An 18,330-nucleotide genomic window follows, 5' to 3' on the forward strand; every position below is an offset into this window, starting at 1 on the left:
GGCCCTGGGTTCTGAATGTGGTTCCCTTACATGCCCACAGAGGTTTGTATGCTTTGCAAACCTTGTTTTTTTTTTTTTCATAACTACTTTCAGACTTGGCCAACTTTATAATCCCCAGGTGTATATTTTCTTTATTTGCACACTTATAGGGCCCATAAACATTATACATGAAGACCAAAATCTTAGTACACTGGAAAGAGACTCTGTAATCAGCACTGTTTATTTGTTTATTCATGCATTATTTGAACATTTAGTTTTTTAAAATTCATTATCTCACTTATTCATTCAACAAACATAAAAAGTCTTTGTGCTAGACTAACCGGGAATACAGAGATGAGTCAGACATGATCTTTGTCCTCAATCAGTTTGCAGTATAAACGGGATAAGCCATCAACAAAAATAACTAACCTACACATTAAATTATGAGCTTTGGGATGAGAGGTTGAGGAAAGAGCACTCCATGTGGAGGAAAGAATGTAGCAAAGGTGGTTCTAATTTTATTAGTCTGTCTTATGTTTTTTGAGGTTTCTTCACACTGTGACCTCAGGCTTGAAGGATTTGCAACTTTCTTGTTCTAAAGTAAACTCGCTTCATATTTTGTTTCAAAATCCTATCTTGCCACGGAGATTCTAGTGTGACAGATAGACATGTGAGTTTTGGTGGAAGGAGATAGAATGAAGAACAGCCAGGCTAGTATGCAGTTATTATTTGATTTTGCACAGACGTTGGTTCCAGACTCTGAATTTCAATGAAATACAATGCAATACAATGTAAATGAAATAAAAATGAAATAAAACTTGAGTACCGTCATCTGCTTAAGGGACTTACCTTTAGTTTGTGCAAATAAGGTTTCTGTGGTGAGACACCAAATGAACTCAACTTCCTCTTTCAACAACAAATTTGTCAGTTATCAGCAGGATCTTTGCCACCCGGAGTTAGGCTTTTTCACCCTCAGCTCCCTGCAAAGAAACAAGAGTGCTAATCCTGACAAGGCTCCAGGGTAAGTTACAGTCTCGTATTTGGGGATTGGTGGTTCCATGTGGGAAAATTGGTGGGGGTACGAAGATCCAGGATAGAGGAAGATGTGGGACCATTGTCCAAATTGAAAATGGTCCCTGGTTTCTCATTTCAGCCTTCTTAAAGCAGGATCAGTGGTGATTGCCCATGAGTCTAACTAGAGTACAACAAAGTCAGTTAATGCCACCAGTTCCCACCATTACTCAAGGAGCATGGAGTATGTGATGCAGCTCCCTCTTTGCTGAAGGCTCTTTGTTTCTCCATCAACCAGGGAAGAGAGCACAGAATGTTAAGAAAACTGTGTGTGAGACTCATTGGGACTACCTGGCATATTCAGCCAGAAAAGGAGTATTTGAATTTGGTGGTTCCATATCTACATAGTGGTTCCTCTCTATAATTTATCTAGTTTCATAATGAAGGAAAAGTTTGTATATAAGCTTCTTGATTTGGTAAGTTTAGTTTTCACATATACAAAAACAGTAAGTTCTTTCAGGTTAGAAGGAACCAGATCATAGATTTTGGCACTGAAAGAGCTCTTAGAGATTCAAATCTGCCACAATACAGATGGGGAAACTGAGAGCTGGTGAAATAAAGACACTTGATTTCAGACAAATGTAAAAGTAAAGACAAATGATTTAAGAGTGTGTTCAGAGGTGTTTCTCGATCCTTTACAAGTTGCTTTGTTGACCCAAGTTTAGCGCTACTGGATACCAGAGCCCTAAAGAGGCACTTATTTTTCAGATGATTATTGTTCTTAATACTCTGAGTACTAGCAACCTCTCTGGTTCTGAGCCAAGATGACTGAGTCAAAAGGAAACTTCTGCTGCGGAGTCCTTAAAGGTGGACTGTGCCATGCCTGTTGGTACCAAGATGATTCTGAATAAAACAATAAGCTTTGTTGTAATTTTGGTGGGGAGTAGTCACAGTCCCAAAGATCCTGCCAGTGCGGAAATTTTTATTTTTATTGCTTAAATGGATGCAGGATGCCACTACAATTTCTATTAATTGAGGAGTTTCTCACTTAGTAATTGTGACACAGTAAAATTATTCACTGCTGAAATAGGTGGTACGCTGGTATACTGAGGTGGGAAATGGCCTGAACTGTACCAAGAATCAGATAATGCATTCAGGGTAATAGCCTTTGCACACAAAAGTTGAGCACAGGTCCTTTTTGGTTAAAAGCAGTTCCTATTGAAGCTTAACCAGCAAAGTTGTTGAGTTCATGTTGTACAAATTGCTCAAACCCTGGCAGTGGTGGAGCATAAGGCTAAAAAATGAATGTACATGCTTATGGGTGATTTTGGGTGGCTTTTCATGACCAGTTGTGTTTGAGGTAAGTCAACTGATATCCTAATAGTCAGGGCAGTCTCTACCCTTCAGCCACAGCTCAAGCAAAGAGGCCAGGGCTGTCTGTTGTGAAACCATTCTAAGAGTTTCAGTAGTCAGGACAATGGTAGAGAGTCTGTGCTTTATTGTAAAACTTTTACTCAATAAGTCTACTTACATCCAGGTCAGGATATTTTGCAGGGAAGTTTTTATCTATTATTCATTTGCATGTATCACAGGCAGAGTAATGAAGTAGATGGATCAATAGAGAATCAAAAAGTTTTTGTCTTAGTTCAAGTTTTGCTAATGACTCACTGCGTGGCCTTTGGCAAGTTGTTTTATTTTTGTAGGTCTCAATATTCTCACCTGTAATAAGTGGGGGAACTTAGAATAAATGGTCTTTATTTTCCTTCATAACAATGCGATGACTTGACTCTAGGTTCCTAGGTACCTGAGAAGAGTTAGATATCATTAAGTGGTAAATAATAGGGCCATAACATGAAAATCTTACTGGAGGGAACTTTCTGAAAATCTAACCTAGATAATAAAGGGAACCCAGTAAACTTTGCCAAGTCCATTATATTTCTTTCAGAATAATGTTATCTTGAGAACTCAACTTTTAGACCACAGGCGAGTTTTGTTTTTTTTTGTTTTTTTTTTTGTAAGTAATTTCCCTTTTTTAATGAAAAACACAAACAACAAACAAGGGAAAAAGCTCTGAAATCTGATTTCCACAATGACATTGTCACCCAATCGTTATTTCTCAATCTTTTAAAACCAAAGTTCCCTTTGAGAAACTTAAAAATGTCACTACAAGGTTATTGTGGACTTGTTTCCCTAGGAACCAGACTATGGACTTCTAGAAAAACCTACTCATTACATTGACATTTTCCAAGTACTATGTGTTCAACAGCTACAAAGGTTTTATAGATCTGTACTTTCAACAGTTTGTATTATAGGAACAATGATTCTGATTCCCAAATATACTTACTATAATAAGGAATTTTTTTTCAAATAACATACTTTCCAGCCTTCCACTTTAAGAATTATGATTTTAGCCATCTCTCACACCTACACATTTTTGGGGATTTTCTAAACCCAGAAAAGTACAGGATCCAACCAAAAACCTGTGGAGATTACTTTCTGTACAAGTAAAGGGGAAATGAACTAACATTTATTTAATGTCACTGTGTACCAGACACGAAAATAGGTCATTTCTTGTAAATTTTCCATTTAATCTTTGCAGCAATCTTTGTTGCAAGGACTATGATCTTACTTTTATAAATGAGGAAACTGAGCCCAGAGATATGAAGAAGTTGCTCCAGGCTAGTCAGCTGATAACTGAGTTAAGATATGACCCTAGTTCTGCCCAAAGAACCTGATTATTTCCACCGCCAAAATACTGCCTTAAGTGCAAAAATGATACCTAATTAGGCCTCTTTCCTAAATGATTAAAAAACTAATAAAAATGCATGCATGGAAGTTAAATTTAAACATTTAAGATTTTGTTTGTGAATAGTCTAATTGCTTTAATTTGTTTTCAGGAGAAAAAATAATTTTCACTTCCTCTAATTTACAGAAAAAATGTTTAGACTTACAGAATATATCCAAATCTTAGTGTTTCTGATATCAAGTAGGTGATTTAGAGTTGATTCTAATCCATTCAGGATACAACAGAGTTCCAAATTCCAGTTGTTATTTTTCAGCTGTGATTGTGAGTGATTGACTGAAGGACACCATGGTCATGGTCAGACTGGCTTAGGTAATACATGTGAGACTTTCATGGTTTAAAGAAGAAAAAGGTCAAGTAAGACAAATCAAGTTAGGTTCCCAAATAGCTTGTAAAGGCTGTCCCCTAGAGAGTGGGAGGGTCCCCTCAGAAACCTCTACCTATTTGATTTTCCCTTCTCTTCCAAAGATGACAACCTCACATACTGACCTTATTATCAAAGAAAATAAGAGAAGCAAATTTGACAAACATGTTCACTTAGTGTTATTTGTGACTTAATGATGAGAGGTGAAAAGAGGGGAAGGATTGAGAGAGTGAAGATTTGTAGAGTTGTATAGGAAAAGAACAGTCACCTTGATAACAGAAGCCTAGGTTTCCCTCTGCTCACTCTGCCACTTGCTAACCTTATGTCTTCAGGTGAATAAAGTCACTCTTTGAGCCTCAGTTTTCTGACCTGTGAGATGAGGATGATATCAGACCAGAGGCCTGTTTATTCATAATATATACCTTTACTAATGATTAACAGCAATTATGGGTGTAATAATGGTTTGTAAAGTATAAATCAGTAGATGGGTTGAAATGGTGGTTGCTGCATTAATGATGACAGTGGCAGTGCTGGTAGTATTATTCAGAGGCAGGGGTTGAAAGGGGCCATGCCCATAAAATCATAGAAAGTTAAAGCAGGAAGGGAGTTAAAAATCATCCAGTTCAAACTGTCTTATTTTAATAATGAGGGAAATGAAAACCACAGAAGGGAAGAGGCTTAGCAGGGCAACACAAAGAACAATCTAATATTTACAAGAATCTAAATGTCTTAGCTCCAAATCTAGTACTCTTTTCAATATATCCTACTGCTTTTAAGTCTTCCCCAACTTATAGAAAATATTGTCACATTGAGTTCTCTACTATTGTCCCAGTACTCTATTCACAGATCTATTATGATTTGGGTTCATAGGCAAAGCTTCCTAAATAGATGCATCCTTGGTTTGGATGCAATCCTACCCTGACACCTGGTGGGCAGTCATTTGCCTTATATGTATAGAAATAAAAGTGCTAGAACTAGAACTGAAAATAATAGCTTCATTTTTGATGAAAAGTCTTATCCATAGAAATGCCACTTTAAAATAAACTTTTGTTTGTGCAAAAAGTTATTTGTATAAGAAGAGTTTCAACTTTCTCTGCTCATAAACAATCTTATTACAATGGAAATCATAATAGCTGACTTTGAGAAAGAAAATCCTGCTGAGCCTCCATTTCCTGATCTGTAAAAGGAGTATAATAATAATTTCCTCAGAGCTCTTACAAGGATTAAAGGTAATATATGAATAACACTTGGACAGTGACAGGGTGCATGTGGGAACTTCTTGGACTTAGCATTTCCCTGAAACTTAGAAGTCTGGTACAGATTCTGATGACATGATAGTATAATTTCACATTGGTTTTACCTTTGTGGAATCACAGCATTTAGGTAGTTGTTTAGGAAGCAAAACTACCTTGGGTTATGTGTTATTGGTACCTCCTAAGTTTTTGGACTCAGCTACACTGAGTTATATTTAAAGACTTGACATATCTTTATGCTCTGAGACAAAATTTAGTTATTCCCATAAAGTTAATGTTTAATGACCATATTCCTACTTAAGCTTTTGTGGTTCCTGTTGCATTTTAAATAAAAATCTAGGGTGATATGCTTTGGAATTCTTAGGTGTCCAGACTTATTAGACTCCAACCTTATTATCCTTGCCTTGACCATATATTCAGTACCAGAGGAAACTATGACTGTTGATTGTGAGAGTAGCTCATGGGAGAGATATTAAAAGTAAAGCTGCCTAAGGCTCTACCAATATGTGCTTATTCTCCGTGTTCTTGTCTTTACAAATCAATGTATATGAACTGAGTATTTACTGCATGTCTAACCATCTGTTAAGCAAAGTGAAGAATATAAAAGTCTAAGATACAGAGTCCTCTGTCAGGAAGAATACATTGTTATGGTGTAGGCTAGAAGTCCACATAAAAGTACTATCATGTACAAAGAAGGAAACAGTCATAGTAGGGTTTCCCAGTGCAAGAAAGAGATGAGAGTTGAGAAAGAACCCTGAGAAAGAGTAAAACAGTGGCTTCTGAGATAGGATCCAGAAAGAAACTTCCCTTTAGGGGTTGTCTTCTGTCATCAGATCCCTCTTGCACGAGAAGAGGCATCTCCCATCATGGTCCTGGCCTTTGGTGTAAGCAACCTGTACCCCGGACAGAGCACTGCACACTAGAGTGACCAAGAGGCATTTATTTCTATAAGGGTGGTATTGGAGGCACTGGAAATTCTGTTCTTATGTCTCTCTATGTGGTTCACACCTACAGAGCTAAAGGCTGAAGTATATGTTGAGGATGTGGCATTTTCACAGGTTATAATTTTGTCTGGACTTTATTGTCAGTATGGCTTTGGTTAGCTGAGTTGATTATACAACAATGAGATTAAGTCCTTGGAATTAATCACTATATGGGTCAGTTAAAACTCATTGTTTTAATAGTGCTGTATGTTTAGCCTTGTTCTAGAGTTAGAAAGAAAGAGATAAAGAAATTTAGAATATGACCTCGGACTTCACAACCTAGTGAAGAGAGATCCATAAATAGTTAAACAATATGAGTTGTCATAAAACAGATTATTTTTTCAATTAAAGATATTTACTGAATGACTATGTGCGAGTCATTCTGCTAGATTCTAGAGATTTAAAAATGAGTGAGATGTGGTTTTTGCCTTCAAAGTGCTCATGGTTTAGTTAGAAATATGGACATAAATGGAAACATTTTGTATAATGCAGTGAGTGTATCATTAAAGCAATTCCTATGGTGACATGATAGCCCCAACTTGCATTTTTAATACATAATTGTGATAGCAGAGTAGATAATAGATGGATCAGTTAGTGAGTGTTTCAATAATTCAGAGAGGGAAGAGAGTGTGTGACAATGAGAGAGGGAGAGAAAACATGGTTGATTGAATGAGAGAGAAGGAGTCTAAGATTATTCTAAGAGTTCTGATAGTGGTGGATAAGTAAAAGGTCAGGAAATATTATGACTTTTGTTTTGGACATATTCATTTTGAGATGCCTGGAGACATTCATATGTGAAATTTTAGCTGGATGCTGGAAAAATGGGTTTAATAACTTAGGAGAGACCTGGCCTGGACAGAATGACATGAAAGTGATTAAGATATGGGTGGTAACTGAAGCCATAAATGTAGGTGATGTTAGGTGATGTTACTCAGCATGAAGATGATGAATAAGAAGAGAAGATGTAGACCTAGGGAAAACAAACATTTAAAGGATGTGAAAAAATAAAAGAAACCATGAGAGAAACTCAGTATAAATGGACAAATAGCTAAGAGGAGAATTAAGAAATTCTTGTTTGAAAGCCAAAGGAAGAGAAATGTTCAAAAAGATGTAAGTGGTCAGACTGTGTCCAGGGCAGCAAAGAAGCCCTGCATGATTTAGCAACATGATGGTCACTTGTCACTTTTGCTAAGCAGTCTCAGTGAGGTTGTGAGGGTATATACACCACCTTGAAGTACATAAAGAATAGAGAGTGAAGAAAAGGAAATAATCAGTGTAAACAATTTTTTGAGAAGTTTATTTAAGAAGAGAAAAATAAGTAACAAAGAGATAGAATAAGATGAATACACAAGAGAATAATTATTTTGGAGGTTGGTGAGACTTGATGAAAAAGATCCAACTGAGAAAGGAGGAGAGCATGATGATCCAGAGAAAAGGGAACAATTAATGAAAGAGGATCCTGAGAGAGATAAAATGAATTAAAAGCATGGGAATTCATCTTGAGCAACCGGAAAGGCAGCAGTGTTGGGAAGTAAGAAAGATGTAGCTATACTTAAAATTATATGTGTTGGGGGGAGACAGTAGATAAAATTGAGTTGCTTCTCACCCAATAACCTAAATTTTCCTGTGATTTGAGAAGTTAAGACTTTCTGCTGAACAGTTGGTGGGAATGCAAATTGAGGCAGCCACTCTGGAAAACAGTATGGAGGTTTCTCAAAAAGTTATAAATAGAACTACCCTATGACCCAGCAATTACACTACTAGGTATTTACCCAAAGAATACGAAATACTAATTCAAAGGGATACATGCACCCAGATGTTTATAGCAGCATTATCTACCATAGCCAAATTATGGAAACAGCGCAAACATCCATCAACTCGTGAATGGATAAAGAAGAAGTGGTATACATATATATACAAAGGAATATTACTCAACTATAAAAAATGAAATCTTGTTATTTGCAATGACATGGATGGAGCTAGAGAGTATAATGCTAAGCAAAGTAAGTTAGAGAAAGACAAATACAATATGATTTCACTCATATGTAGAATTTAAGAAAGAAAACAAATGAGCAAAGGGAACAAAAGAAAGACAAACCAAGGAACAGACTCTTAACTATAGAGAACAAACTGATCATTACTAGAATGGAGGTGGGTAGGGAGATGGGTAAAGCAGGTGATGGGGATTAAGGAGTGCAGTTGTGTGATGAGCACCGGGTGTTGTATGGAAGTGTTGAGTCACTATATTGTGCACCTGAAACTAATATTATATTTTCTGTTAACTAGAATTTAAATAAAAACCTTAAAAAACGCTCTCTGCTGAGAAAGGTGGGAAATGGGAGAGTAGGAGAGAAGAACCTTTAGTAGAGTTGTAAAGTGCTGAATGGCCATCATGGAAATGGAAAAACATACTGGAACAAAAAAATCTTAGGCCGGAGATCATAAGTTTCTAGTTTGGGCATTCCAAATAAATCCTAGTACTTTTAATAGGATTATTCAGCAGTTTGGATAGTAAAAAAGAAAGTGGATTTTTGGATAGTAAAAAAGAAAATGGATTGCGGACTTGATCTGGGATTAAGGCATTGTCAGTCTGGTAGAGCAGAAGAATGGTGAACAAGGAAGTTGAGGTTTCTTGTGTGAGAGTAGTTGGTCTGACCATTTAATGTAGGCTGAGTAAGGGAGGAAGTAAGATAAGGGTGGGTGCTGGGTTGAACGATCAGAATTGGAGGGATTTAAATATTTGAAGTCTCTGGGAGTGTATCATGCAAGCTAGTACGGTGAAACTTAGCAATTATAATGTTAGAGAGTCAAGAATTGATGAGGCTTGGGGGGCGCCTGGGTGGCTCAGTCGTTAAGCGTCTGCCTTCTGCTCAGGGCGCGATCCTGGAGTCCTGGGATTGAGCCCTGCATCGGGCTCCTCTGCTGGGAGCCTGCTTCTTCCTCTCCCACTCCCCCTGCTTGTGTTCCCTCTCTCCCTGGCTGTCTCTCTCTCTCTGTCTCTGTCAAATAAATAAGTAAAATCCTAAAAAAAAAAAAAGAAGAATTGATGAGGCTTGGCAGAGAGTACAAACTCGAAAAGTCCAATAATAAGGATAATCTGAAAGGGCTTTGGAAAAGTGCAAAACTGTGATATCTTTTTATAAATTTTCACACATTCTATAACTGAATGTATCTTTGACTCCTCAGTCAAATGGTGTCCTAAACTGGCTAATTCCATACATGATTTTTACTTGAAATTCTGTGATTCCTACCATGCCAAGTTCATTGTTGTTGCTGTTGTTGTTACCTCAACTGTTGCACCAGTAGGGTAACCAACTGTACTATTTTCCTTGGATTTTCATAGTTTTAGCACTGAAAATCCTATGTCTCAGGAAACCCCCAGTCTTAGGCAAACAAAACTGTTGGTCACTCTACAAACCCCCAGCTGATATGGACTTCCTGTCTCTCATATCCAGTCTTTCCAATCCACCTTCTACACTTCTGCCAGAGTGACTGTTTCGAAACATCAGTGTGGTAATATGACATATCTTCCCAGAATCCTTCAATGCTTCCCCCTAAAACCCTTCATGACTGGGTTGCATCTACCTTTTTAGTTTTTTTCCTTTTGCTACCTTCCCCCATTTTTACCTTCATCCCATCTTCCCCACCATCTCACACAGTTTTCCAGCTGGACTAGAACAACTATTATTACTATCTATAGGTCATTTAACTTCAGGATGTTTGAATGCTATCTATTCATTGCTGTTATTCTTCTCCCACACTTTCTTCTCCTGTACCCTGCACACCCAAACTGCTTGTTGAAAATGGATTTACCTTTAAGTTGAACTTCCAATCCTCCTCTTCTGTGCAAGATTTGTTTCTACTCCCATAGAAACTTCTTTATTATTTCTTTCATGGCACATTTCAAAAATCTATTATGGTTAGTCATTCTTATGTCTATCTCTCTTAAATGACTATAAATATTTTGAGGACAACAATCATGCATTATTCTCTGAAATTTCCCACCTCACTCCACCATTCTTAGCAATCAACATACTGGATACACTCGTAGCAGAATTTTAATTTGCTGTATGAAATCATAATCTACTGAATCCTAAATGAATGGCATTGGTAATACTCAGTGCAAGCTTTCTTGAAGAGATGAAGCTTGACCAAACTTTACAAGGTTATTGGGGTTTAAATTCAATAGTGTATACTTCAGGCAAAATAAGTTAACTTTATCTCTTCCTCAGCTACTATTTCTATTTTTCTTTCCAACCCTGTCCCTACAGGGACCAATAAGAAAACACAGATAGCTTCGAACAAGTGTCATCTCTTCTGGGTTGAGGTGCTCTATCTCTCAGAATTCGATAGAAGCAGTCTGACATTGTAAAAAGACCATTAAGCGGCCCACAAGTCTGACTTCTGGTCTCAGTTCCATTATATTCTTACTAGGTGACCTTGAATAAGGTATTTAATTGTTCAAGAATACACCTGTTTGTCAGTTAAAGACTATAGTAGGTTGGTGTATTACTGATATTGTCTCACTTACCTTACAGGGATGATGCTATGATAATATGAGGATTTCTTATCACCTATGCAATTTACCACAGTTCTTGTCATGTATTGATTATGATGTTGGAGATTTTAAAAATATTTCCCCCACTAGACCAGAAGTTTCTCAGGGACAGAGATGATGGCAGATAGTTCTGTATCCTCCACAGGACCTAGTACAGAGTTTATAAGATTGCATGTATTAAATATATGTTGATTAAGGCAGCCAGAGTCCTCAAAAAGCCATGGGGGGAAAAAACTAAAGTTATCCTTCTTTTATGCTTACTTTTAATGTGTGGAGAACTTTGGTGACTACAGAGGGAGCCTTCTCACTCTCCTTTCAATTCCTATGCATAGGCAGGTAAGAAGTTATTTGCTGAAGAGATGAGGCAGTTTTACCCTTTGCAGAATGGCAGCCAAGAAAAATAAAGGGTTGAAATGCTTTTAGAAGTAGACCACAAGGGCTAGCTTCTTTCTGAGGTCCAGATAATAGTCTTAATGATACTCAGAGATCTTGGGTGGTGCTGGTTTCTACCCATAGGATATGTCTGACCACTTGTGATTTCTAAATTAATTATTTTGCATTTCTATCAAACTTCTACAGGTATGAATTTTATGAGTTGAAAAGGATAGGTTGAAGGAATACTGATGATAATAGCCCAAATTAGAAGACAACATCGTAGGGAAATGGCAAACAACAGACGTGTATTAGTTAACATATCCAAGTTTGCATTTTTGCTTAATACTTCCAAACAGGGACTTGGAACTACTGTCTATAGTTCAATCCAATTATGCAATTTCTCTGTGCTTCCTGAGTAGCAGGCTGTCCTGATTATATGGTGAATAACATAACAGATCTTGTTATGGCACTAATGAAACTAATGGCATAATGGGTGAAAAATAAATGGGTGAAAAAGCCAACAGACAAATAGACAAACATTTAAATTACAAATGTTGATACTATGAAGGAAGGATCAGAGAGTATGAGAATATATAATAATGTGTAGGTTTACTAGTATTGGCAGTGAAGTTCTCTCTGACCTGCAAACTGATATTAAAAGGAACCAGACACGTGAAGACCTGGAGGGAGGTAATTCCAGACAGAGAAAAAAATGTGCAGAGGCCTTCATCAGGAAAAAAGCTTGGCTCGTTCTAGAAACTGAAAACATCTCAGTGTAGTTGAAACATAGAGAATGAGGAAGAGAATAGAATGAAGTGATGTTGAAGAGCACAGGAGACATATTAGCTATAACCTTTAGGCCATGATGAAAAGTTTGGCCTTCATACAATAGAGAACCAGCAAAGGATTTTAGGGAGGAAAATGACATATTTAAAAAAAAGATTATTTGAGCCACAGTATAGAAAGTGTTAGAAGGATTTAGTAAGTGCCACAACAAAGGTAAGAGAGCATGGAAACAAGCATAGGTTCCAATTCTAATATACTACCTCTACACAAAGCAAGTTTTGTGATTTTGTTGCAACTTACTTAACCTCTTTTGGTCTCAGTTTCCTCAACAGTAATATGGTAATAAATCATAGGGCTGCTATGAATATTAATGAGATAATATATGAGGAGTGCTTAGCCTGTAAATAAATGGTATACCTCAATAAATGGTAGTGAAAATTAATGTTAGTGTTAGACACAGTATGGGGAATGGACTGCAGGGGTTAAGACTGGAGTGCAGGGAATATGGTAAATCAATCCGTTTCAATAGTCAAGAAGAAAGGTGACAGTGGCTTACATTAGGATGGCAACAGAAGTATAGATGGATTAGAGAGAATTTAGGAAGGAAAATCGCTTGTTTTCTGATTGGATATGGGGGAAAAGTAGTGATAGGGGTTAGCTAAATTCCTACTTTTCAGCTTGAGTCTCTGGGAGGAGAGTCATGACACTTATTGGAAGGAAAGCTTAGACTCAGGAGTAAATCACCAATCATACACGTTTTTCTGAGACAAGAACCAAAGATATATCTAGGTTGAAGGGGAGAAAAATTGGCAACATAGGTGGTACAAGCCAACTAGAAATAGTCAACAAAAAGGAGAGAAACAGAGACAGTGACAGAAGCAGAGACAGAGAAGGAATGTACTCCAACGTTTGCCCTTCTCTTCAGCATTTTTCTATTAGTGACTTCTTAGATTGTTCTCCTTTCTTAAATTTCAGAAATGTCACAGATCGTCCACAGCAAGCTAAATATTTCCTGAGAGAGCTTATATTTCTGCCCTATCCAAACCAAATTTCCCCAGCTTCACCCTACCATGGGAATTTTACATTTAATTGTCACCAGATTTGGGGCAAAACCATCCTATCTTCCCTTCAGTCTGGAGAAGAGATTTTGGAAAGCAGACCATACAAATCTCTAAGCTCACAATAAACTGTGAATTGCAGAGGCATACCCCCCCCATACACACACATGGTGTGAACTTGATCTCTAGCTTACTGTTCTGGCATAATAGGTTTCTGTTATTTAACACAGAGGTGTGAATGGAACATCCCCCTTTAGTAAGTGAAACTTTCTACACCAGTGAAGCAGGAACAAATACCCATGTCTATAAAATACAAAAGTGGAAGTGTGATTTGGGTGGGTGTGAGATGTTCTCAGTTCTTGGAATTGTAGTGCACTTGATGAATCTTCCCTTGTTTTCTCACAGTTTTTGCATGGATAATAGATAATAGTAGAAACATTGCCAATAATGAAGTCAAAGTGGGTGTTGAGGAAAGATGGGTGGTATATGTGGGGACAGGTGTTTAGTTATATTATAATAGCCCACCTAGAGTAATCCTAGTGTTATAAGATTTTAAGGTCTTACTATGGGATTAGAAAGGTTCTTCTGTAGTGTGCCCTCCAGATGTCGTAAGCCCCATTCTTTAAGTAGTCCTTCCTAAGCAGAGAGAGGGTGGTGTAGTGAAAATTGCATAGACTTTGGAGGAAATAAAGCATAATAGTTATCCCGTTTCTACTATTTTCTAGGTTTGTTACCCAAGAAAATTTACTGCATCTCTCTGAACTTCAGTTATCTCATCTGCAGTACAAGAGTAATAATAGTACCTACCTCTGATGATGGCTATGAGAATGAAATTAGATAATGCATGAGAAAAATTTCATTGCAGATTCTGGGGTGCACTGCTGAGAGTCATACCATGATAATTATTTCCTCATTTCACCTGTGAACAACCCTCCACCTTCTATTCAAAGTCATACATACATAAGCAAGATGATTGCATGACTTTTTAGGACATAACACAAGCCAAGTAGCAAGGATGAAATATTAGGGGAGGGAAAGTGAGAGTATGCTTTAGAATATGGTAGCTCAGAATGTTGACTTTTTTATATGTGAATTAATCATTTGGGGTTCTGTTTTTCAATTCACATTTCTATTCCCTGGAATAGCACTTAACATGTTATAGGAAGTCATTCTGCTACTTAGGAGGAGAATCTAAAAGCAAACCACTCCTTTGTTTTGTAAAATTACTTAAAACAAAACAAAACAAAACAAAAACAATTAAAACAACAAAAGTGTTATTTCCCCCTAAAGAGCAACCTCACTATGGTATTCCGCTTTTAGCCCTAAATGCAGTAAACATTCTTGCAATATGAACAGAAGCTATGTTTGTAAAATTTGTTTTGGGGAGGAAGACAAATGAAGAGAAGGGTGTTTATAAGGATTAGGCACCTTGTACTTCCATTTGAAGTCCCACATCTTCTGTTTAGTAGCTTTTTGGACTTAAATAAACCTCTCTTTTGGCCTTACTTCTACATGTATTATGTGAAGGCTGAATTAAATGATTTTTTAAAGGTTCTTTCCAGTCTAAAATTCTATAAGAGTGTGAAAGTAAAATAATGAAGTTGTTGTTATTATTTGCAGGCAGCCTGTGTAAATCCATGACCAGACCATGAGAAGCCCTAAAGATTACTTTATATTCCCCATGTCCTATATTTATTACATAATAAAAACCACACTAAAGCATAAAATAAGATTAAGGAAATTCATATTTCTTTTGTTCTTATGATAATATTTTAATGAAAAAAGCATTAAGCTTTAAGTTGTTTCCAAAAAACGATTTTGTGGCCTATTTTACTGGTTCCCTAATCAATGTTTACTGTGACCACTGGATAATCTGCCATGTCCATGATGTCACACTAGAACAGAATTCTTAGGGAGAAAATTAGTCTCTTTCCTTTCAGATCACTAAGGGGAGTTCCTAGTTCAGATTCTGAATTCCTGTATTAATGATGTTTTTCATGTAAATCGAAATAAGACCTCAGCAGAGGGGGGCGGGGACAATGTGCATGAGAACCACTTACGCTATTGCGATAGTATGATAAGAAGGTAGTGTTCCCAAGTCCTGAAACTCAGCTAGTATACTGGCAATTCAGGCTAAAGATGCAGGGCCATTTTCCAGTGCTGTAGTATGGTAGGAAGTCAGAACCCAAAGGAGGAGAAAGGGATGTAAAAGGTGAAGTTGGATTTCTATCACTGCAATTGTAAATGAGCAGGGCTTGGAGCAAGAAAAATTTGGATGCAGAAGGAACAGACTGAAATGCCATACCCTTTTTGTTGTGGTAAGAAAAAATTAGCTAAATATTTCAGGACATCCTTGCCTACAAGACACAATTTAGACAATTTGGGAGGGCAATTTGGGGACAATTCCATGCTTCCCTGATTGATTAGGTGACCTTGGATCAGTACTATATATTCCTTGAGCATCTACTTCTTCATCTGAAAAAAGGTCTTTTCTAATTCTAATATTCTGTTTCTTTAAGTATAAAAAGGAATCTGGCTGTCGCCTATAGAACTGGTTAGTCATTATACTCTTTTTTTTCTTTGATTAAGCAGGGATTATAACTCCACGGCTTACCTTGATGAGTATACTGAAATATTCAAGATGGGTAGCAACAGTATCAGCAATAATGAGACTGAGTGCAATGCTACTGTTGTGACATTTCAGAACACCCTCTATGCAGCCACCTACATCCTCATATTCATCCCTGGTCTTCTGGCCAACAGTGCAGCCTTGTGGGTTCTGTGCCGCTTCATCAGCAAGAAAAATAAAGCCATTTTTCATGATCAACCTCTCTGTGGCTGACCTTGCTCACGTGCTGTCCTTACCCCTCCGGATTTACTATTACATCAGCCACCACTGGCCCTTCCAGAAGGCCCTTTGCCTGCTGTGCTTCTACCTGAAGTATCTCAACATGTATGCCAGCATTTGTTTCCTGACGTGCATCAGCCTTCAGAGATGTTTCTTTCTCCTCAAGCCCTTTAGGGCCAGAAACTGGAAGCGTAGGTACGATGTGGGCATCAGTGCTGCCATCTGGATCATCGTGGGAACTGCCTGCTTGCCATTTCCCCTTTTGAGAAGCACCTACTTAGACAACAACAATGAGTCCTGTTTTGCTGATCTTGGTTATAAGAAAATGAATGCAGTGGCTTTGGTTGTAATGATTACAGTTGCTGAGCTGGCAGGATTTGTGGTCCCAGTAGTAATCATTGCATGGTGTACTTGGAAAACTATTATATCCTTGAGACAGCCACCAATGGCTTTCCAGGGAATCAGTGAGAGGCAGAAAGCACTGCGGATGGTTTTTATGTGTGCTGCAGTCTTTTTCATCTGCTTCACTCCTTATCATATTAACTTCATTTTTTACACTATGGTGAAGGAAACCATCATAAGTAGTTGCCCCATTGTTCAAAGCACACTGTATTTCCACCCTTTTTGTCTATGCCTTGCAAGTCTCTGCTGTCTTTTGGATCCAATTCTCTATTATTTCATGGCCTCAGAGTTTCGTGACCAGCTATCTCGCCATGGAAGCTCTGTGACCCGTTCCCGCCTTATGAGCAGGGAGAGTGGTTCATCAATGATTAGCCAAAAATAAAATAACTCTTCAATTATGACTTTATGTTTCCTAGCTTTCCCTGAAGGACAGAATGACCAGCCAGACAATTTGTTTAATGGAAATTAAAGAACAATAGAAGTATTATTGTGTGATAGCTGTGGTCACAGGGATATAATGGGGGTGACAGTGCGTAAGAAATGTGGGAGAGGTAGGGAACATAGAATTTGCCTGTTTCCTCTTTGAAATTCAAGATACTTTGACCTAGCTCAAGTTTTTACAGATGTTTTCAACCAAATGAAAATTGGATATATTACCTTAAACATTTCTTTAGTAAATATATTGTTAATAAGATACAATAAATACATGAATCTTTTTTCAAACTGTGAAAGTAAGTCTCTTTTATATGAAGACTTTTATTTGTGAATGAGAATAAAATTCTTCAGTCTTTCTAAGAGATAAATGCACAGGCAAGGAGGAGTGACAATTGAAGTAATGTATGCATAAATTTCAGAGCCACTAACCTATTACTGAATAAAGGGCATGGAAATTTGTTCATTCACTGTAAATGCATTGGATGCCTATTGTATTCTGGGTTATCAATTTCTTGGGTACTTTCACACTATAGCAAGCATCTCATCTGGCCCTTTTAATAAACTTGTGGAAGCCCCCAATACAAATGAGTAAGTAGAACCTCACAGAGGGAGAGTAATTTGCCTGAGGATAAACAGTGGTGAGCTAAAATTTGTCCTGTATATACCACATATGCGTAAGTTATTCCTTCTGTTTGTGTTGTTACTTTTACTAAGTCAATATTAAACTTGAAGAAACAGACCAAAGCTAAGCTTCATCAGACCAAGACCATTTCTACACAATATGCTTGAGATTATCTGAAAAGTCTGGGTTATGGGATGGCATATCAGGCTTCTGGCTACAAAGTATCAAATGATAAATGTTTTTTTTTTTTTCTAATACTGTCCCAATCTACAGTTTAATGATCAGGGATATAGGAGACCCAAATAGTTCATTATACCTTACCAAACATATTTTAGGGTTTAATGTAGGTCACACAAAACCCATAAATAGATGAAAGAAAGAAGACTACAAGCTGACAGATGTAGAAGTTCCTTATATATTGTGGATATTAACCCCTTATTGGGTATATCATTGCAAATATCTTTTCCCATTCAGTAGGCTGCTTTTTTGTTTTGTTGATGGTTTTCTTCACTGTGCAAAATCTCTTTTATTTTGATATAGTCCCAAGAGGTTTTTGTTTGTTTGTTTGTTTGTTTCTCTTGACTTAGTTGACATATCTAATATTGTTATGGGGGGGCAAAAAAAATCTGAGAGATGAACGTTCTGTGAAATTTAGATTTTTTTAACTTGCCCAACTTCTTTCTTTTTAAACATTACTAGACATCACTGAACAAATTTGTGTTTATTAAGAAAGCTCTATCAGCAGAGCTCAGAGAATTTCATTAGAAACAGAAAACATTATCACATCATAAATGAATGGGAGAAAAACATGTGTCCCCCTTCTGGCAATCTCTTTACCTTCATTTTTCTAGTG

General features: G+C 37.2%; 1 protein-coding gene across 1 annotated transcript; it reads left to right on the top strand.

Annotated features, from left to right (window-relative positions):
• The first annotated feature begins 845 nt into the window (after positions 1-845).
• LOC100465952 (putative P2Y purinoceptor 10) lies at positions 846-17,151 on the top strand. Its single transcript, XM_011237165.3, is given in 3 exon segments — positions 846-1,000; positions 15,763-15,984; positions 15,986-17,151. Coding segments are annotated over 3 exon segments (1,170 nt in total). The 5' UTR covers positions 846-869; the 3' UTR covers positions 16,803-17,151.
• The last annotated feature ends 1,179 nt before the right edge of the window (positions 17,152-18,330 follow it).

The sequence above is a fragment of the Ailuropoda melanoleuca genome, chromosome X (genome assembly GCF_002007445.2).
Source record: "Ailuropoda melanoleuca isolate Jingjing chromosome X, ASM200744v2, whole genome shotgun sequence".
NCBI lineage: Eukaryota > Metazoa > Chordata > Mammalia > Carnivora > Ursidae > Ailuropoda > Ailuropoda melanoleuca.